We start from the raw sequence: 21,768 nt of genomic DNA on the forward strand, positions 1-21,768 counted from the left end.
TTTATTTATTTATTTATTTATTTATTTATTTATTTATTTATTTATTTTAGAGAGCATAAACAAGCTGGGGGAGGGGCAGAGGGAGAGGGAGAGAGAATCTCAAGCAAACTGTGCTGAGCACCGAGCGTGAGGCAGAGCTTGATCTCACAACCCTGAGATTATGGCCTGATCCAAAATCAAGAGTCACATGCTCAACTCACTGAGCCACCCAGGCACCCCAAGGCTAATCTTTTTAAAAAACCCTCTATTAGGATGCCTGGCATGCTGGTAGAACATGCGACCCTTGATCTCAGGGTTGTAGGTTTGAGCCCCACGATGGGTGTAGAGATTACTTAGAAATAAAATCTTAACGGCGCCTGGGTGGCTCGAGTCGGTTAAGCATCTGCCTTTGACTCAAGTCATGATCCCAGGGTCCTGGGATTGAGCCCCACATCGGGTTCCCTGCTTAAGGGGGGAGTCTGCTTCTCCCTCTCCTGCTCTCACTATTTGTGCTCGCTTGCTCTCTCTGTCAAATTTTTAAAAACCTTAAAAAAAACCCCTAAAATCTTTAAAAAAGTCCTTTATCAATTGATAGACAAGAATTTCCAGTGTTTTAATTTTATTGTGGTATTGGCAAGGTCATTTTCATATGTTTATACATACTTATGTTATATATGTTATTTCATATATTTTATAAAATTTAAATTATGTCCATTTTTCTATACAAGTGTTCTTTTTGTTATTGAACTGCAAGAGCACATTTGCCAATATTTCCCTCTGTTTTGTCATTTACCTTTCCCCTTTATTTATGGTGATTTTGTTTTGTTTTTACACTTAGGAGCTTGTAGAGGTTTTTTGTTTTTTGTGGGGTTTTTTTTTTAGGATTTTAAGTATTTGACGCAGAGAGAGAGCACAAGCAGGGGGGGCGACAGGCAGAGGGAGAGGGAGAAGCATGCTTCCCGCTGAGCAGGGAGCCCCATGCAGGGCTTGATTCCAGGACCCTGGGATCATGACCTGAGCCAAAGGCAGACGCCTAACCGACTGAGCCACCCAGGAGCTTGTAGAGGGTTTATGTAATCAAGTCTGTCATGCCTCTGCCTTTATATTTTCATTTTTTATATATTTTTTACTTTTTTTTTTTTGAGAGAGAGAGTGCACAAGGGAGGGGTGGTGGGCAGAGGAAGAGGGAGAAAGGGAGAATCCCAAGCCGACTGCCCTCCCGACCGGGGACTTGATCTCAAGACCCTGAGATCATGACCTGAGCCGAAATCAAGAGTTGGACGCTTAACCGACCAAGCCACCCAGGCACCCCATCTGCCTTTATATTTTCTTTGTTTGCCTTCATGGGTAGAAATCTTCACTGCTCCTGGAGCAGAAAAAATGTTTCCTTGTATTTTCTTATGGCTCCTTTTGGCATTATTTTTTATATGTAACATTTGAATTGATGTTGGTATATGATGTGACATTTAAGAACCTAACTGTGTTTAACGAATGCTTCTAGTCATCACAGAGTAACTCTCTGAGCAGTGACTGGGACGTTCTAGCACTGCTATCTGAGGTGTCTGGGATGGGAAAGGTACTCCTGTGGGCAGGGGGGTGGGGTCATGTACTCTATCAGCCCCCAGCCTGGAAGTGGGAGGAGAGGCATGGGCTGGTATGTGGCTCCTGGAGTGTCCTCGATTGTCCTCAGCACTGTCCAGTAGAGACTTTCCCAGTGGGCCCTGGGGCTTTAGAAAGAAGTCCAGTTGTGGGTGTGGAGCTGAACCCTGGATCTAGGCAGTCCAGTCATTGACAGCCACTGCTCAGGGCCTTACTGTTCTGAGAGGGCTGTTATGAGCACGGGTAGCTGATCTCTTGGGTTTTAAAGACTTGACTGTGCAGCCTGCCTTTTAGGTGTGAGCTTGGATTGCTGGGGCCGTCGACCTCAGTCCTTTCCATGGGGCGTTACAGTCCAGCTCCTCTGCCCTTGGGGGGCCTCCCCTGTCATGGACACCCCCCACCCCCACTTGACCCAGTTGGCTCTTGACTCCTCACAAGACTACATCTTGCTCTGCTCATAACCTTGCCCCATCTCACTGCCAATGACCTGAATTCATTTTCTCTCATAAAGCCACCTCTTTTTAAAGAGGAATAGCTGAAGTTTTTGTCTTTTCCCTCGTGCCTTTCTGCTTTGATCAGTTTCTTCCTACCAAGTCCCCTATAGCCCCCATCTTTAGCTGCAGTGTTTAACTAGCCTCTTTGGTTTCTCAGAAAAGCTCAAAGTGCGTGGCTCCTCCCTTTTTGCTTCCGAACTGCATTTCTTTCCTTATTACTCAGTGTCCACACCCAGGGCGGTTGCCTGGATAAAAATCTGCCCCTTTCCCCAGTCACCTTTTCAGGCCAGACATAGGCAGCAGTGAGGAATGGCTATCTACCCAGGCACAGTTAGAAGCTCTTAATTCCTCAGTGGCCTGAGTCTCTGAGATAGTCTGGTTCTCTTTCCTTCCCTTCTCGTTCATCTGCTAAGTTTGTTTATTGGGCACCACTAAGCAAAGTTAATGATATTCCTGTCTTTAGCCAGAAGGGAGAAGTTCTCTCCTGTCATCACCCATTTCTGTGAGGTTTTCAAGGACTCTGGACCCACTTCCCAGGTTTGGGTATCCAGCACAGTCAAGGGAGAACCAGGCTGCTCTCATCCCAGCTGACACTAAGCAGCTTTGTGACGTTGGATAAGACAGCTTCTCTTGGGAGGTTAGACTAGATAATTTCAACTCTTCCGGCTGTGAGATCATATGAGGCAAGGAAGAGGGGAAAGTACGTGACTTGACTGTACCTGTTCTGAGGGTTCAGGAGAAGTCCATTCCTCAGTGGGAGTGGAGGAAACTAGGTGAGGACTTTGGTGGAAACTGCCGGCTCTGAGGAGCCCACCTCACTGATGACTGGATGAATACCATATGGGATACACCTCTATCAAAGCGATTCAAAATTCTGCTCATCATTCAGACTGGGCTTGTCAGGAATCAGGTTCGGTCCACTTAATTTCTTCTCCTTCTTAGAAAAGTATGATGATCTGGGAACCTAACCTAAATGAGTACGTCAGCATGCTTATGGGTTTTTTGTGGTCATAGGATCTCTTATGCTATGTCCAGCACGGTGGTGGTAGAGAGCAAAGCTAAGCTTTTCCAGGTATTACTGTGGAGTTGAGTTCTGCTTTGTGACCTTTTACCCCACCCTGGCTTACCAAAGGTCACCTGGCCTTGGCTACAAGGCCACCTAGCCCAGTGCCTGGCACATGTTAGGCGCACAATAAATATTTGTTAAATGAATGTTGTGCTGTGACCCTGGGTGTACTACTAGTCTTCTGTCCCTTCTCTTCGTCCTGGCTGGCTTGCTTTCTCCCTTTGGTCTTGTCTTAATTATGATATGTGGAAAGCTCCTTAAAACAAAACAAAAAAACCACTTGGAGAATTTTGAGAAGTTGGTCCTGAACAGTTAGGACATCTTCTGGGCTCTAATATAAAATACCTGTACTTTGGCTTTCTGTCCTTTCTGCCGTCTCATTATGTATGCATCTTAGGGGTCAGGAAACTGATTTTCATAGCTCTTGGAGTTGCATATGTACGTAATGCTTTGTTTGAGGGAGTGGGGTGGGGTGGAGGATGGAAGACCGTCTCATTAAGGGAATGTCTCTGGTTCGGCATATTAAAAAATTGAGGGATTTGAACTGGGCATTAGGATGCACCGACTTGAGGAGGAAGACTGAAAATAGAAATCCTTTCATGAGAAAGTACACATGATGGGTGGCCCAGGTGTCCTGCTCTAAAGCTACTAAGCACCTAGAAGCCATAAAACAACTTTAGGAACAACTTTTTGGAGATGGCTGGGCTTTGGATCATTCCCACGAAGTGCTCACCTTTCTGCTGAAACATCAGACTTCTTTTCACTTTCCTTTGAAGGAATACAGTTGTCAGTTTCTACCCCAGTTCCATCCCTTTGGAACAGGAAGCTGGGGCTAAAATGTTAAACGGCTCTCCTATTAATTCCCCTCTCCTTTTATACCCCCCTTATAGGTATCTCCCACCCCAATTGTGTCCGTTCCCCAACTGGGGAAACCCTGGCTGATAAGAAATTCTGTTCAGCTATTTTCAGGCTCCCGTAGGCAACAACAGGCTTAGAAAAAAAAGCCTCCTTTCTAAACCCTTCTTTTGCCTAACATCCCCTGGCTGCTGTCCCCACATGACCCGAATAAACATGATCATGTGAAGCCAGTAAGGCTGTTCGTTTTAAATAACAAGCATCTCCACTAAGCTCTAGAGCAGATGGGGTATTGGGGGCAAGGGAGAGACTGGCATTTGACTCTGTTCACCCCACTTTTATGTCTTGCTTACCCACCCCTGACAGAAAAGGTGTCTTCAGAATGTTCCTTTTCAGAGGAGTGCCTTCTTAATGGAACAGAGCTGGTACCTGACAAAGAAGAGTCAAAAATTGGGCTTTGACCTCTACAAGAGACTTCAGGACTATATGAGTCCTATGACCACTTGAGGAAGGCAGAAGGTACAGCTAGATGGAGCTCTCTGAGCATCTTGGGCCACTGGATAGAATAGTACAGTGCTGACCCCAAACAAAATGAAAACTTGGTCAACAACATTATTTGAGGTTACTATTATGTATATTACACACAGTGTTTAGCACCCCACCCCAACACACACACCTGTGTATTGCCTTTAAACTTCTCATTTTCATTGGTTGTGCCGTGGGCCAGGCCCAATCACACTAGTAGCAGGTGGCAGACATCTAAAAGGAAGCAATGTCAGGACCAGCACAGATCTCGCCCTCCCAGGAAAAGGGCATTCATTCCAGGGCACCTGGGTACGTTATTCCCACCCCCTCCCCCACCTTCCTTTCCAGCTCCATTGTAAGCAAAGCTAGTGGCACCTGGACGTGTGTAATGGCCTCTGCTCAGCTACAGACTCTGGGGCATTAAATGTGTAAAGATCAGACCCCTCTGTAGACTGCTGCTGGCAAACAACCCCCTTCCTTCTGTTCACTAGGTTCTTGATTTCCAAGGTCTGTGCAGATTTTCTTTCCTTAGTATATGCATTATGCCCTCAAAGGAAGGGAGCAAAGCCAGCAGGCATGCATTTGTACCAGCTTTCTGTGCCTCTAAGCTAGACCCCAAAATAGGAACATACCCCTCTAAGGGCACAGTGGGGATGGGATGAGATAGATTGGCAGGGTGGTCTGCCACTCAGCTGTCCTCATAAAGTTTTGCTTTGTAGCTTTGTGTGATGGTGAAGCCCAGGCTGCAGGACCCTGAACCCAGCTGGCATTGTCCCACTCTGAACTGGTAGCAAAAAAAGGAATCCGAGGCTAGGCCCTGGGGGCCATAGGACTGCTGGCATTGGGCCAGCAGAGCTGTACTGTACATGCTCCAGGGTGCTACCAAAGTGCCTTCAGCTGGCCTTTGTGTCACCACCAACTGTACCAGTGGGACTTGTGTGGCCTGCACCAAAGAAGCGGAACAGCAGGGTTTCAGATGAAGATTTTGGAGACCCTGACTGCAATAAGTGGGCAGACCACTTCCCAGGCAGGCAGTTTGATACTCCCCCATGATTTTTTTCGAATTGGGTGCCCTGCCCCAGAACTGCCTTCAAAAGAGTCGTCCACGGGGTCAAGGATAAATACTCCTCCCTCCAGAGCATACAGCAACTGGAATACTGAGTGACTTTAGACAAGTCCTCTCCGGTCTCTGGGCCTCAGTTTCCTTATCTGCAAAATGAAAGGATTTGGGTACCCTGACAAAGGTCTAACTTTCTGATTGTACCCGCAGGCGCCCCCAAATACTAGCGCAAGAGCGGCGGCAGCGAGCGCCAGCCGGGGATCCCGCCCTCTTGGCGAGCGCCGTTGAGACCAGGCTGAGCGTCCCGACCCCGCGCCCCGCCCGCGGCCTCAGTCGCCCAGCGGCTGGCAGGGCCAGGCTTCCGCCCTCCACGTTGTTGTTCCCGATTTGGGCCCCGCCCCCTTGGTCTGGGCTGCAGACGCCTTGCCTCAACTGCCCCCGCCCCGGCCCCAGAGCAAAGGGTGGACTGTGGGCCATCCACATTAGACACGCGTGGACAAAGACAAGAATTTGGGGGAGGAAAAGAGAGAGACTTGGTTTTGAAGGGAGAGTGGTGAAGACTAATGGGTAGGCCAGGGCACAACTGCAGAATTTCCCTTTCGGCGTCCCACCCTCCGTTCTTACAGTGGACCCATCCGCACCCACGAATGTGACCGTGTTAGACACTGGCCCTTTAAACACAAGGCTGGCGGCGCGGGGTGTCCATGTGGAGCTGCTCCATGCCGTGTTGTCCTGCCCGCCCATTGGCCCGCGGCCCGGTGACGTCGCCTAATAGGATGCGAACGCACTGCGGGGGGAGAAACGGAGGCAAAACGCGGAACCGGATCATCACTCCGCTCCCTCCGCTAGTCTCTGGCAGCCTCCTGCCGTCAGCTCCGCCCACGGGCGGATCCCGGGGGAATTGCGACAGCCGGGTGGTTGCAGGAATTAGGTCACGTGTGGGTAGGGAGCGGAGACCCAGGGGTCAGGCCAGTCTCTACCATCGTAAGGTTTCCCTGACCTGGAATATCCTTATTTGAGCTAACTTAAGTCTTAAATTTTCCACCCTTCTTTTCCTCCAGCAAGACACACTTCGTTGTGAATGACCGCAACACGCAGCCCTGGCTCAACCTGTGGCTTGCCTTCGGGGCGGGGCGAGGCGAGAAAGCGGAAATGCAGGGCGCGAGCGAAGCTGGATATTCTCCCACCCCCACCCAGGCCACGTGTGCGCGCGCCGTCTATAGTGGGCGGGGCCAGCCCGCTCGGGACCCCGCCCCTCCCTTCCTGAGACGCCGCGGCCCTGCGGGCGGGGGCTCCGGTCCGGGCTTTGGCTGCGGCCCCGGTGTAGTAGCGGGGGCGGCGGCCGGGGGCAGCGCGGCTCCTTCCCTTGTTGTGTGTGTCGGTGCCTCCTCGCCATCTTGTTGCAAAGCCTTTTCTTGTCGGCGGGACTCCCGGGGGCCGCAGGGCGGGAGGCATCAGAGGGGGAAAAAGAGAGGGAGGGAAAGGAGGGAGGCAGTGCCGCCTTTTGTTTTTTTGCATCAAAATTTTTTTAATTTGCAAATTATATTTTGCAAATATTTTGGGAAACAATTTTTTCTCTCCGTGCTCTCCCGTTCTTCCCTGCGGAGTGCGCTGCGCCGCCCAGCCCTGTCGCCCCCCGGAGGTGATCCCTCCCTCCTGCCTGCCCGCCAGCCTGACCTGTGCCCGGCTCGCGGGCCGCAGTCTCGGCCCCGGCGCGCCCCCGGCAGCTCTCGGCGCGATGAGCATAGAGACGCTACTGGAGGCGGCCCGCTTCCTGGAATGGCAAGCGCAGCAACAACAGAGAGCACGTGGTGAGCGGCCGGGCTGGGCCCCTGGGGCACCGGGGAAGGGGAGACGAGCGACCCTGGTCTCTGAACCCACGCGAAACCGCGGGCAGGACCCCTTCCCGGGCGGCCTGCGAAGCCGAGCAGCGCAAGGTTCCGCACAGGAGCCGCCGCCCGGGGAGGAATGTTGGGGGCAGTAAAATTAATTAATGAATTCATTACCGTGCAGTGAGGGACCCGGCTCCTGTGGGCGCCACCTCAGCTGCCTGCCACCCCGTGTGCACCTTTCGTGGGGGCTCCTTTCGCGTGGGTCAGCGGCGCCCTCGGTAGCGCCGAGGATGTGTGAGCCGGTGGGGGGTGGGGTGTGGAATGGTGTTGCGTGGGGGTGGCAGACCCGCGTGTGCGTGCGTGTGTGCACGGGGGAATGTGTGATGTGAGCCTCGAGGAGAGCGGATGAACGGACGTGTACACGGGCGAGTGTATAGTGCACACGAGTGGGCGTGTGTGTAACGGAGTGGGGGGTGGGAATTACTCTACGCCGAGCAGCTCCCCGGCTTCCCTGGCCCTGTGGGGAGGGTGCGGGGGGCGCTCCCGGCCGATCTACGCGCCGCTTGGGGCGGAGGCGGCCTTTGCAGAATGAAATGACATCGCGTGTCTTATGATCCTGGCCAGCCCCGCCTGACCCCGCCTCCCAGAGCTGGGCTGGGTCGCGCTTCAGGGGTTTGGGTGAGAGCTGGGCTGATTGGGTGTCTGCGAAACGGCCCGCAGGTCGCTGGGGGCAGTCCCCGGGCCCCCCTTGCTGCGCCCCACTTTAGTCGGTGTGGAATGTGGCGTGTCTGCGCGTTCCAAACCCGCTCTCGGCTGGAATGTTGCGTGTGCCTGCGTTCCAAGCCCGTTGGTTACACCGGGTGGTGACGTGGACGGGCCCCGCCTCCGACCACGTGCACGGGGGACACTCCCGCTGGGGACAGAGCGGCCCGGCCCCTCCCAGCTGCCTCGCGCTCGGCCGGGGGCGGGGCCTGGGCGGGGCTGGCGAGTGGCCTTGCTCCGGGTTGGGCCCTGGCTCCGGCCGCCGGGCACCTCCCAGGGAGAGCCTGTGCGCTGGAAGGAGGAGCCGCCGAGCTCACCTGTCTATTCTCGCCCCAACCTCCTGTTTTTGATCCTGGGGCAAGGGAAACCCTCAGAATCGCAGGGCGACAGGACATTTAGAGCTCACATATTCCCACTGACGTTTTGGGGAACGTTCTCACCAGGACCTCCTGGCAATACCCCTAGCTACATTGTGGAATGAGCCAGGCTGAGAAGGGGCAAACTTTGGCGTTCCCTCGGCAGGAAACGAGGATTTCAGATGCTTCCCATCTCACCCGTTCTGTCGGTGGTCCCCAGATTCAGGGTGCTGCAGGAATAGGGGTTGGAGGGAAAGACCTCCGTTTTCCGGACCATTGAGAGGGCCTCGGCCCTGGATCGGTGTGTGTGCTGTATCCGGGGACTCATGTCCCCTCCAACCTCCCCTCTCCTCCTTCTGCCGGGTTCGTTGTGGTGGAGAGAGTGCTTCGCCCTCCTTTCCTTTCTCTCTGCCTATTGTTGCTTCAATGATGAGTCATGCAGGAGGTAGTAGTGTGTGTTCTGTGCGCGCGCGCCCTGCAGCTTTTGCCGCGGCCGCGGCGGCGGAGGGGGGTGGGGTGGGGGGAGCGGCAGCGGGCCAGGGGCGGGGGGAGCGGCGGGTCCGCCCGGCCTAGTCACTGGTCGACCGGCCTCTCAAGGTCAGGAGTCACTCGAGATCTGTGAGATGAGATGCTTGGGTTTTACGGAATTGATGGGCCGGGACATCAGCTAGCGTGCCCCTCCCCCTTATCTTCTGGGTCCCGAGCAGGGTCAGGCCCTGGACAGTGATGGTGGTGACCGAGAATGTCCTGTTTGCGGGCGCAGCGAGGGGGCGAGGGGAGGAGGGTGCGTGCACAAGAACTGGAGAGACTTGAGTCACCTGCTGCCACCAGCAGAGTGCAATTCAGGAGTACCTATTGTGTCCTTGCTGTGTATCAGGCACTGTGCTAGAGGTGAACAGGGTTGACCCTGCTTTTTCCCCAAGGGAACAACCACTTCACCTTCACTTTACCCTCAGACTGACTGGTCTTATGGGGAAGGGGAGAAGACCCCCCTCCCCACTATCATCTCCCCCACCCTTTCCAAAATACTAAGTCCAGAGCTGACAGTAAGGACAGGGATGATGTGTGCAACACTGTGAAGGAGCCTGGGAATGGTTCTCTCCTAAGAAGTTGCAGAGCCCTGCCCCTCCCCCAGGTGGTGAGAACTGGGGGCAGGGAGCTGAGCAGAGGCCCAGTTTAACTGACCAGTCACAGTTCCTTCTTGGTGGGGCCAGAGGTCTTAGGGGATGGATGGTGCAAAGCCAGATCTACTCCAAAAGCTCACGTGCAGTTGGCTAGACTTAGCCGCAGCATGTCAATCTCAAATTCATTTTTTCCCCCTCCTTGAGGTTCTGTCTTCTGACTTGGGGTGGGGACAGTGGGAGAGAAGGGGTCATGTGTGGACCTGGTGACCAGAACTGCTTTCCTGGGTATGTACCTGATGAACAGCTTTGGACAGGGATTCTCTTATCCATGTCCCCTTTCAGTTTCATGGGTGGGTTTCCTGACTTAGACCAGCCAGATTGCTCCCATGATGCACCTGAGGATGTGTGTGCACATGTATGTGTGAGAGGGAAAAAGTGGTCAGCAGGAGGGCCTGGTCATTTCCAGCATTCATGGAGGTGGCTCAAATGGGACCCTCTTCTACCTGACCTAGTCACATCCTGGGGCCTGCCTTATGCACCAAGTTTCCTGTTAGCCTGAAGAAGGGGAGAACTCCCCCTGAACACGGGGCTACCTAGTGTAGACTCCTCAGGCCCCAGCCCTGTGCCTGCTGTGGCCCCTGAATCACCCCAGACGTGTCATGCTAACTTATCTGGGGCCAGCGTCGTGGGCATGTTTGCAAGTGGGAGAGGGAGTGCACGCCTGGCTGCCGCAGAGCATTATTTTACAGAGCCCAAATCTGTTCTGTTACCGAGGGAGTCCCCTGAGTGACTGCCAGCTTGCTCCCCCCACTTTGTTTCCTCCTCCGCAGGGCATAGGAAGAGGGTCACTGCTGGGTGGGGAGGAGGCAGGAAGCTTTGGTGGGCTGCATCTGGCCTGGGACACCCCCTCTTCCCCACCAGTCAAGATTTTTCATGCTGATCCAGGTGTGATAGAGCCTGGCCGTTGCCCTGGGTCCCGCCCAGCGCCTGTGAGGCGTAGCTGCCTGACTCTGGAACGGAGAGGGTAGGTGAGAAGGTTGCCATCTCCTGGATGAGCGATGGGTTCCTTTCAAATATGGGGCATATGAGGTTTACTTTCAGTCTGGGTTCCCAGGGCACCTGTCCTCGGGGCTTGGGGCCCTCTCTGTCCCACTGCTAATGGGAGAGTGGAACCCTGGTCCCAAAGCCAATGAAAGTTTGGGTCCCGGCCCAAAGGAATGAAGGTGGGCTGTGTTGGGCCCTGGAGCTGACGGGGGAGGGGATGGGAGGGGGGAGCAGTGCGGGGGATGGACTGGGTAGCTGGTCGGTGGCCTTCCGCAGACCGCTCTGCCCGCGGGGTCTCTGGGCAGCTGGAGGGCAGAGAGCTGGTTTTCTCCGGGGCTGTAACAGAAGCCAGTGCCAGCCGGAAAGGCCTGGGAGAGCGCTGCCCTCATTGGAGCAGGCCTGGCAGCTCCCCTTCCTGAAGGGCAGGGGCCACGGAAGAGGCCTGTGCTGCTGGGAAACCACTGAGCGCTTCCCTCTCACGACACTGCTCTACTTCCTCCTTCGCCCCTGTGGGAGGGAGGGGCTCCGAGCCAGCCCGGCTCACACTCACTTTGTCGGTTGGCCCAAGGGCCCCAGTGGGGGGTTGATGCCCTCTTCCGTAGGGGCGTGCCTGCCGGCCCAGCTGTCAGCTCAGTTAGTCAGCAGTGTGGCCAATCCCGGACCGCAGGAGCGCTGGTGGACCAGCCCGCTCCCTGGCCTGGGGGCTACAGCTGCTCCCCAGGGCCCCTGCCCAGCCCTGGGGCCGGGGAACCGGAATGGTGGGGCCTGGAGAGCACCGGGCAGGGTGGAGACGGAGAGGGACTTCTGGCTCAGGAAGGGCCCTCCCCTTCCCCTGGTCCCGGCCAGCTCCAGAGCAGGCCTCACCTTGCAGCAGGGCTTGCTGTCCATTCAGACAGGTGCAGGGCTGCCTTCCTTTCCTTCCTGCCTGCCTCTTACCTCTCTGGCTGTGCTGCTGGTGGGGGGATGGCGGGGGAGGGATTTGGGAGCAGTGAGTTCTAGCACCACAAAGGGCAGAGGAGGACCGAATGTGTTTTGTGTGGTCCCTGAGGAAACCAGACACTGCGCCCTGGCCTGGGACTCCTGGGCCTGATGTCCTCATGTGCGAACTGAAGATGATGTCCCAGCCCTGCCTGTGGCATGGACTCTTGTGAGGATCCAGGTGTGTGTGTGTGTACAGATGCCTAGTGAGCATGTGCTTACAGAGCAGGTATGGGCATCCGCCAGGTGTCAGGATTCCTGGCTGGGTCTGGTTTCAGTTTTACCTGTGACTTGCTCTGTGACTCTCAACAAATCACTTTGCCTCTCTGAGCTCATTCATTTCATCTTGAAATGAAGATGCTGCCTGCCCTCTGAAAGGTACTTGGTAAAAACTGTTGAAGGCCTTCCCCAGAAGCTATGATCTATTCCCCCCCCCCCCCCCGTTCTCCTGTAGTGGCATGTGAGGGCTTTCGCCGACTGGCCTCTGCCCACCTTATCTGTCACCCAACTCCCCTCAGCCTTGTTGTTCCTGAACTTCCCTGCACCAGCCTAACCCCTCAACCTTCAGGTTGCCAGGCCTCCAGCATCCTCGCTGACCACTCCTGCACTGTCTTTCTACAGCCTCTCTCCTCTCCCAGCCTGGATTGTTCTGTTACTTGTCCTTCCCCTCATCCAAAACAGAGACCGGGTCTCTTGTGTTGTTCACTGCTGTGCCCCCGGCACTTAGCCCCAGTGCCTGGCTGGCTGTAGATAGGTATTTGTGGTGTCTCGGGCTGAGCACTGACTGGGACAGGGTCCGAGGCCGCGTTCTGCTTGAAAGACTTCAGAAGCTGGAGGCCAGGACTGCCGCCCGCTGAGACGCCCCTTGTGTTCTCTCTGCACAGAGGAGCAGGAGCGGCTCCGCTTGGAGCGGGACAGAGAGCAGGAGCAGAAGAAGGCCAGCAGCCTGGCCAGGCTGGCCCACGCCCTGCCCGTGGAGGAACCGCGCATTGAAGCGCCACCCCTACCTCTGTCCCCCCCAGCGCCCCCCCCAGCACCCCCACCCCCACTTGCCACCCCCACCCCACTGACTGTCATTCCTATTCCAGTAGTGACCAACTCTCCTCAGCCTCTGCCCCCGCCCCCACCACTGCCTCCTGCAGCCCAGCCTTTGCCCCTGGCGCCTCGCCAGCCAGCTCTGGTTAGCACCCCTGGACTCAGCATTAAGGAGTCTGCTCCCTTGCCCACCAGGCCGCAGGTGCCCAACCCTGCTCCCCTGCTGCCAGACTCCAAGACCACCCTTCCGCCCACTGGCAGCCCCAAGCCTTTGCAGCCCCTCCCCACACCCATCCTGACCATAGCACCTCACCCTGGAGTTCAGCCCCAGCTGGCCCCCCAGCAGCCACCCCCACCCACTCTTGGGACCCTGAAGTTGGCACCAGCCGAAGAAGTCAAATCCAGCGAACAGAAGAAGAGGCCTGGGGGGTGAGTGAGGTGTGGCGGAGTCCAGGCTGGTGGGATGGAGAACTGCCCACACTCTGGGCTGTGTGTGCAAGAGAAAGTAGCCCCTCCTAAGCTCATCCTTCAAAGCCATGTCCTACCTCTCCAACTGAGAAGCATCGTACTATATTTGGACAGTTCTCACTGTGCCTGTGTCCATTCCCCATTGCCTCTGTTGTTGTCAGGCTTCCGTGTTCTCTGACCCCCTCAAGGATGGGCCGATGGCATTGCCAGGCCTTTGGTCAGAGTATTGGATTGGGGATCTCTTGGGTGAGGGCTGGGGTCAACTGGCTATTTCTGTGAGCCCCAGGAGGCGGTCTCCTCACAGGTGGACAAGGGCAGGATGGAGGATTAAAGGGATTGTGAATTGTGAGCATACATGTGCCCTCCAGGGGGTATACACGCCTCCGCACAGGGTGAATATCTCCCATTGCTGCTTTGTACGGAGAATAAACCACCTGTGGCATTTGGGGAGTGGGGGCAGGAAGGCCGTCTAATTGGGCCCTCCTCCCTGAACCTCCTTTCCTGTCTGTCTGGGTTTCAGGATCGGAACCAGAGAAGTCCACAACAAATTGGAGAAGAACAGGTGTGTGCGCGTGCGTGTGTGTCTCTGGGCCCGCCCCGCCCCCTACCGGGACTGGTCCCACCCTTGGTCCCCCAAGCTCTCCTGGGGCCTACTCCCCCGCCCCCGCCCCCCCCCAGGCGCTGGATAACCAGCGCCACTCCCTCTCCCCAGGAGGGCCCATCTGAAGGAATGCTTTGAGACCCTGAAGCGCAACATCCCCAACGTGGACGACAAGAAGACGTCGAATCTGAGTGTGCTGCGGACGGCGCTGCGGTACATCCAGGTATGGGGGAGGGAGGCACCGCCGAGAGGAGGGCGGGCGGTGGCCGCAGCGCCAGCTTCCTCCCCACTCCCGCCCGCCCTCTTCCCCTCGCCGCGGCCCCGCCCCGCCCCGCCCCGCCCTGCCCTTGCTCCCTCTCCGGCTCCCCCGCCCGCCTCCACGCGGGCGCTGAGCACATGGCCCGGCTGACGTCAGTGGGGCTCCCCGCCCGCGAGGGGGCGGGGGGACGGGCGCGCGTGCGCGGGGGAGGGCGGCCGCGGCGTTCCTCTCTCCCCCTTGCCCCGCCGGGCCGCCCCCGCAGTTCGGTCCCCCGGTGCCCGGGCCCGTGCTACCACCTGGCGCTGTTTAGTGCCCCCGCGGGTGAGAAGGGCGTGGCGCGGCCCCAACGCCTCCACCCCACCCGCAGTGCCTGGGCGGGAACCCGGACTCGGCCCGAGAGTCTGTCGCTCGTGGTGGGGTGGGGAGTCCCCTGGGCGTGGCTCCCTGCAGACGGCGGCGCGCCGGTGAGGCCCCCCACTCTGACCCCAGAATGATTAAGAGCCTTCCAGTGAGAGCACTGAGGTGCCACGACTCGAGTTTGGGGGTTAAACCGGGGAAATGTGGTGGTCTGGGTGACCAAAACAGTCCTGGGGTCACCGAACCTTTAAAAATTACGCTCTCCTGCCTGCGTTTTTAAAAGCCCCTTTTCAAGGGGCCCTCCTGGCCGTGTGTTCCTCTCCCCTTGGGGCACTGGCTTCCCTCCACAGTACGGGGTGGGGGGCTCCCGCCAGATAAGACAGTTGCCATGACGGCCCCGTGTTTCGGTTTCCCTGGAAACCGGCCGAGGGTTCCGCGTGCCGGGAAGGAGGCTGTGGGTGTGGGGCGGGCGGCCACGCTCGGCTGCCGCGGAGACGGAGTCGGAACCGAGCCGTTGGGGAGTGGGAGGGACTTAGCGCTGCCTACCCGCGCGGGTTGGGGGCGGGGGAAGCTTGGGGTCCCCTGTCCGCGTGCTCGGGCAGCTGTGGGGGGGGCGGGCAGCGACAAGGTCCCCCTGGGATGGGGGTCAGGGAGGGTCCGACCGAAGTAGGAGCCAGAGGCGTAGCCCTACCCTTTCCCCGGCCAATACTGCGGGGTCACAGCCCTGAGGTAACCGGAGCCTGACTCGTTCGTGGGGCGGAGGCGCTGCTACGCGACTGCTCCCAGCCGGCGGCTCCCCCCTGCCTCCCGCGAACGCGCGCCTTTCCGCCCGCCCTGCGGGCGCGGGGGAGTGGCTGGCGCGCCTCCAGGCTGCTTCCCTGCACCCGGGAGGGGCGGAGCCGGGCTCGGGGATTGGCGGGGCCGGGTTGGGGCGGGGCTTCCGCGCGCCGAGCGGTGGGGTGCCGCGGGCGGGGAGTGACGCTGCAAAGCCGGGTCCGCGTGGGTGCGCGCGTGCTCCGGGAGGGGCGGGGCGTCGCTTGCGGCGGGTCTGGCCTCGGAGGAGGAGGGGCCCCGGGAGGCCTACTTCCTACATATTTTTGTAGAACTTGATCTTGAGAATATTACTGGTTTTTCAGTTATTCTTAATCATATGGCCTAGGAGCAAATCCTTGTCAAGTGTTGTGACGTTCTCTTGAATATCAGTTTCTTCTGTACTGCCATTTTGCTAAATAGGAAAGAAAAAGTATCTTCATCGTGGGGATGTTAGGAGGATGCGTCATCTATAAGTACCAACTTCATAGCAATTACTGAGATACAGGAAGGATGGAATAGCACATTCCACTTTATAGACACATACTTAGGAAGGGGAGCCTTGTTTGAATGACAATTGAAAATAGAGGGGCGCCTGGGTGGCTCAGTTGCTTAAGCGACTGCCTTCGGCTCAGGTCATGATCCTGGAGTCCCAGGATCAAGTCCCACATCGGGCTCCCTGCTTAGCGGGGAGTCTGCTTCTCCCTCTGACCCTCACCCCTCTCATTCTCTCTCTCTCTCATTCTCTCTCTCTCAAAAATAAATAAAAATTTAAAAATAAATAAATAAATTATAAATAGAGACTCAGTAGAACCAGCAGGCATGGGCCTGGGCTGAGTAGGCAGCGAGGTGTACCCAGGCTGTTCCTAAGAGATATTTGTCCTGGGGCAATGGAAGCAGAAATAGAAAACTTAATGAGGCTTTCTAAATCCTTAACCTCACTCATTTGTTTATTCATTTAGGTACTTTGGACAGCTCTGTGTCTGACTCTGAGAGTAAAGCAGGAAGCAAAGAAAAAAGCATGGGTCTCTGTCTTCATAGGTTTGGTCTTGGTGGCAGATTATAAACAAATAAAGGACTGTGCCATGAGGACGTAAAAGGGTCAGGGATCACAGAATCTGTTCTAGGGAGTGAGGGAAGTTGTTGCTGAGGAAGGGGCATTCGAGCTGAGACCTGAAGGTTTCAGGGTGACCTAGGCAAAACAGAGGGCAGAAGGCCCAGCGCAGGCCAGTTTCTCCAACAGGGGGGAGCAGGATGCAGTTTTGGAAGTTAAAGGTGGTCATGCGGGTTGCCACGTAGAGATGGGGGCAGCAGGGCACTAGATGGGAGTCAAAAGGGAGTAGTAGAGAGACCACGTTAGCTGTGTAGACTGAAGGCTTTGGGTGTGTGCTGAGGTGGAAAGCTGTAGCCCCCAGGCAGACTCAGAGTGGCTAGGAGGTGCGAAAGGGTTTGAAGAGAGCCACAGGGAAGTGGACAAAAACAGGAAGAGGAGTAGGCAGGTAACAAACTGTGCATCCAGGCAGTCTTAGGAAATGTGTTTAAAATGAAGCAATGTGGACAAAAGCTAGACCCTGGGGAAACTTTCCAGGGGCCTCTGGGCCTGTGGAGAACTGGGCTAGTTAAGAAAAAGAGGTCTTGACCTCTGAGTTTCTCCCAGAGCCAGAAATCTACTCTCCTTGCTGGTGGGTAGAGTTCAGGATGGTCACTTCCAGCCACCCCGCAGCCAGGTTCAAGTGAGAGCTGACTCACCCTAGGCCCCATCATTGGTATGGCCTCATCTGATGTCATGTCCAGCAAACTGGCCTCTCAGGGTAGAGCCAGGTGAGAAGCCAGCCGTGTGTGTGTGTGTGTGTGTGTGTGTGTGTGTGTGTGCGTGTGCCTCAGTGTGTAAGGGAGGGATCTTTCTGGCAGAACTGTGGAGAGAAGCAGGTTAAATCTCAAAAGCCAGGATGTAGAGGAGGCCGTGTGTGGCCTGGGACTGCTGGCAGAATTGTAAAGCTACCAGGTTTCGGGCCAGAACGGAGTATGGTTGTATCTGGGTTGTGTGTTGCAGGCACTAATGGTTTGAGGCATTCCTGACTGGTGAGATCAGAAATACAAGGAGTTTGGGGCTCCCGGAGGGAGTGGGTGAAGTTGAGGATCTTGCCATACCCAGGAGGGGCGAGGGGCAAGTGAACAGTCAGGAAGGCTGCTGTGAGACTGCTTGTAGTAAATGGAATCAGGGCAAACTCAGTCCGTCGGGTGACTGATTCCCTGTGACAGAGGGACAGGACAGAGGTGGGAATCTACATGCTCACATCCTGACATATCCTTCCCCCGGTGCTAAGATACGCATAGTTCTGTCCTGGCCGCTTGGTAGGTTTGAGGGAAAAAGCTAATTATGGAACAGTCCTTGCCCTTACTCACCTCATTGGACGGGGACCGTGTGTACTGAGGTGGAAAGACAAAACATGAAGTTTTTAGGGGGTCGTCTGAGCCAGTGTCTGATTAAGTACTGATGGTCTTATTAAGTGCTCGAGTGTGGGCTGCCGCGTCAGGAAGGGCTCAAGGGCCTGGGACGGGGAAGGGTGGTGGGGGCTCGGGTGTGGGCTTGCAACACAAGCAGATAAGATGCAGGGGGGGTGAGAAAGGAGGATCTGTGTGTGAGACGGGGTTCAGAGAGGAGAACCAAGACGAGCTGGAGAGTTTGGTGTGTGCAGGGTCCGTGGGTTCTGCACCTGCCGGGACCGGCAAGCCTTGGAAGCCAGGAACTCAGGAGCAGTGCAGGGTCGGAGGTTTCGGGGTGCAGCAGGGCAAGTGTGTCCGTGTTCGGTGGCCCCAGCGCTCGTGACGTGCCTGGGCCAAGGAGAAGCTGGCAGCAGGGAGATCTGCAAGACTTCGAGGAGTCCGTTTAATAGGGCGTCAGAGTGGTCATGGAGGACACAGGCTGGCCTTCTGGAGCTGCAAATAAGTCCTGTGTGAGGGGCAACTAGAGACACTTCTGATGGGAGGCCTGGCACGTGGCCCCTGTGCGAGCGCCCCCCACACGCACAGCTGCCTGTGCGCCCGGACAGCCGTGGGCTCCGTGGCCAAGGGCGCTCCCTCCTGGTGCTCTTAGTGAGGGGGGTGGCCTCAGAGTCATGGGGCGTGGCCAACCGGAACCTGGGGTGAAGGACGGAAGTGTCTCTGGCCGTGCTCAGTGCAGCTCAGCTACAGGTATGGAAGGAGGGGGCGCGTTCCAGGGCTGGGGGATCCGCCAGCAGCCCGGGGACTCTGGAGGGCGGCAGGCGGAGTGAAACCGGCGATGGTGAGAGGCAGCCCAGGTGGGCACCGCGGGCAGCGGCCCAGGGCCGGGCGAAGATGCAGAGCCAGCAGCTGCCCGAGCCAGACGGAGGCAGGTGGAGAAGAAATGCAGGGGGGGTGGGGGGCGGCTCCTCAGGGACACTGAAGTGGAAGAGACTAGGGAATGATGCTGTGGAGAGAGGGGCGGGATCGGGGGTTCTTTGGGGAATGAATTCCAAGGAGGGTAGCTCGTGGCGCGGCGACTGACCGCGTGGTATGAGCGTGCCGGGGGCCTTGAGCGGCGCCGAGGAGTCCGTTTCCCCTCCTGTCCTCCGTAGGATGGAGCAAAGAGGCTGCGGGGCAGGTGGATGGGGCCAGAGGCCCAGAAGCTCCTCCGGACAAAGTTGATGTGGGTGGGGGCAGGGGAGGGCGTTCATCCTGGGGACGAGCTGACTGCAGCTGTGCTTTCTGTCGGTGGTGCCTCCTGGAGAGCACGCAGTGCACAGGCCAGGGGGCCTCACTGGGCCTCACTGGGCCTCACGGGCCCCGGCGCGGACCAGGGGCGGGTGTGGTCTCCTGCAGCCCCTTCACTGCGGACCTGGCCCTGGGGGCTGAGTGGCCTGGAGACCAGCGTGGCCGTGGGGAGAGGTTTCCGTACTGGGGGCCCTCTAGCTCCTGCTCAGGGTATCGTTCGGGCCCTTGCCTTGTTCTCCAGTCTCTGAAGAGGAAAGAGAAGGAATATGAGCATGAGATGGAGCGCCTGGCTCGGGAGAAGATCGCCACGCAGCAGCGGCTGACCGAGCTCAAGCACGAGCTGAGCCAGTGGATGGACGTGCTGGAGATCGACCGCGTGCTCCGGCAGACTGGCCAGCCCGAGGACGACCAGGCCTCCACCTCCACAGCCTCGGGTGAGTCCGCCCCTCCCTGGCCAGGCCCCACCCCCCCCCCCCCCCCCCCTCCCCGCCCCCCCCCCGCCCATCCCCCCCCCCCCCCCCCCCGCCCCCGGCTCCATGCCTCCCAGACCCCAGGGGCATTTACTACTCCAGCCTCGGGTTTCCCAAGCCCTTCTGACCTATCCCTGTCCCCGTGTCCCCCCACAGAGGGTGAGGACAACATAGACGAGGATATGGAGGAGGACCAGGCCGGCCTGGGCCCATCTAAACTGAGCCATCGCCCCCACCCGGAGCTGCCGAAGCCACCGCCCAGCGCCGCCCCCGCGCCTCCGCCTCCCCATGCACACCCGCACTCCCAGCCTGTGGCCCTGTCCCCCGTCCCCCTGCCTGGGCAGCAGCCGCCAGCACAGCAGAAGACCCCTCTGCCGGCCCCTCCTCCCCCACCGGCTGCCCCTGCGCAGACGCTGGTGCCGGCCCCAGCCCACCTGGTGGCTGCAGCTGGCGGGGGCTCCACGGTCATCGCCCACACGGCCACCACCCACGCCTCAGTCATCCAGACTGTGAACCACGTTCTCCAGGGCCCGGGCGGCAAGCACGTCGCCCACATTGCGCCCTCAGCCCCCAGCCCTGCTGTGCAGCTGGCGCCCGCCACGCCCCCCATCGGCCACATCACAGTGCACCCTGCCACCCTCAACCACGTGGCCCACCTCGGCTCCCAGCTGCCCCTGTACCCGCAGCCCGTGGCAGTGAGCCAGCCCGTGGCGGTGAGCCACATTGCCCACACCCTCTCACACCAGCAAGTGAATGGCACAGCCGGGCTGGGGCCCCCAGCCACGGTCATGGCGAAGCCGGCCGTGGGGGCTCAGGTGGTGCACCACCCCCAGCTGGTGGGCCAGACAGTGCTCAACCCTGTGACCATGGTCACCATGCCCTCCTTCCCGGTCAGCACGCTCAAGCTGGCTTGAGGAGGGCCATTCAGAGGCCCCCAGTGGGGGCAGGGAGGGGGAACCCGTCCCCCGCTCTCTCCCACCCACCAGCTCCACACATTCCAGCCAGGCCGAGGCCCGCCGCACCCACCCCCACCCCCAGGCCTCCTAGGGGAGGGGGTGCAGAGACTCTGAGCCAGGGGAGGGAGGGCCACCCCGGGGAGCTGGGCGTGGGGCAGGGGGTCTGCCCTAGGACTTGAGCACGTGATGAGACACTCTGGTGAATGTGCCACTCGCCTGGCCTGGTGCCGGCTCCAGTGCCCTTCCTGCCTCCCCACCTTGTCCCCTGCAGCCGTGCGCCGTGGGTGTTGTGTTCTGCCAACCTCCCTGCCCCGCCCCGCCTGCCTCCCAGTGCTGCTGCTGCTCGTGAGGGGGCCACGGGCCTGGGGCCTCCATCCGGAGCCTCAGCCTTCGCTTCCCAGGCCTTTCCGGGGAGGGGGGGGAAGTGGGCAGGGAGCAGAACGGAAGCAACTTGGCCCAGAAATCTGGGTGCGTGGGGGGCTCTGAGTGCAGGTGACAGATCCTAGGACGGGGCTGCGCTGTGGTCCCATCCAGGCAGGTGGGCCCCCCGGCCTAGGGTTCCCCAACCCAGCTGCGGTCACTGACTCGTTACCGCAGAAACTAGTTAAGAGGAGTCGCTACCAACAACTACCCCACGCTGTTGCTAAGCTCCCTGAGCTTCCCCCCCCCCCCCCCGGCCCCGCTTCCTGGGTTCCTGCCCCCGGGAGGGGAGGCTGAGGGTGGGGGCTGGGAAGGAAGGGCTTGGCTGGCCTGTTGCCATGCTGGCCCTCCCCAGCACTGCCTGGGTCTGGGCTGAGGAGAGAGCTTCTCTGGACCCCCTGGGCCTGGCTCTTGGCTTCCCAAAGGCAGAGGGGATGGGGTGCTGTCGCATTGGCCGCCCTGCTTCCCTGGCCTCTGCTCAGTGCTGTGCGCTCCCCCGAGTGCCTCCTGTAGCCTCCAGCCAGCGTCTGGTCTGGGTTCTGGGAGCCTGAAGCCACATTGCTGAGGCCCTCAGGAAGTCAGAATCCAGGGGCTGGGCCAAATGCCCAGGCCCCTTCCCTGATGCCCTCGGGGGAGGGGGGGCCTGTAGAGCAGGGAGGAGGGCTGCTACTTCTGCCCCAACTAGTCTGTCTCTGGCATCATCTCTGTCTTTCCCCTGAACATCCACTTTTCTTCTCCAGTGGGCTCTTCTGAGTGTGCCACAACCTTCCTCTCAGGAAGGTCCTTCGTTGGATCTAGGGCAGGGCTGAGCTTGGGGTGGGGGGGAGCGAGGGGGCCTGTGTGCAGGGCCTGCTGCTTTCCCTGCCTCTGCCGACTGCTTTGGCTTCTCTTTTTATGTGGGTATTTATTACAAGTGGCCTTGTGTCAGACACACACTCAGTTGTACACACATGCACACTCGCCTCCCCACCTGGACACACACA

The 21,768-nt window shown here is 58.1% G+C and overlaps 1 protein-coding gene across 2 annotated transcripts; it reads left to right on the forward strand.

The window, feature by feature from the left end:
- The first annotated feature begins 7,082 nt into the window (after window positions 1-7,082).
- Window positions 7,083-21,026, forward strand: MNT (MAX network transcriptional repressor). 2 transcript variants are annotated; one of them, XM_021704119.2, is made up of 6 exons: window positions 7,083-7,389; window positions 12,559-13,138; window positions 13,698-13,739; window positions 13,890-14,001; window positions 19,181-19,373; window positions 19,566-21,026. In XM_021704119.2, the coding sequence occupies exons 1-6, from the start codon at window positions 7,317-7,319 to the stop codon at window positions 20,321-20,323; spliced, it is 1,758 nt and encodes a 585-aa protein (XP_021559794.2). In that variant the 5' UTR covers window positions 7,083-7,316; the 3' UTR covers window positions 20,324-21,026. The 2 variants fall into 2 exon arrangements, with proteins under 2 accessions (XP_021559794.2, XP_044777519.1); XM_044921584.1 differs by lacking the exon at window positions 7,083-7,389 and adding an exon at window positions 11,795-11,855.
- Window positions 21,027-21,768: the final 742 nt, after the last annotated feature.

Source organism: Neomonachus schauinslandi, chromosome 15, assembly GCF_002201575.2.
Source record: "Neomonachus schauinslandi chromosome 15, ASM220157v2, whole genome shotgun sequence".
In the NCBI taxonomy this organism is placed as follows: domain Eukaryota; kingdom Metazoa; phylum Chordata; class Mammalia; order Carnivora; family Phocidae; genus Neomonachus; species Neomonachus schauinslandi.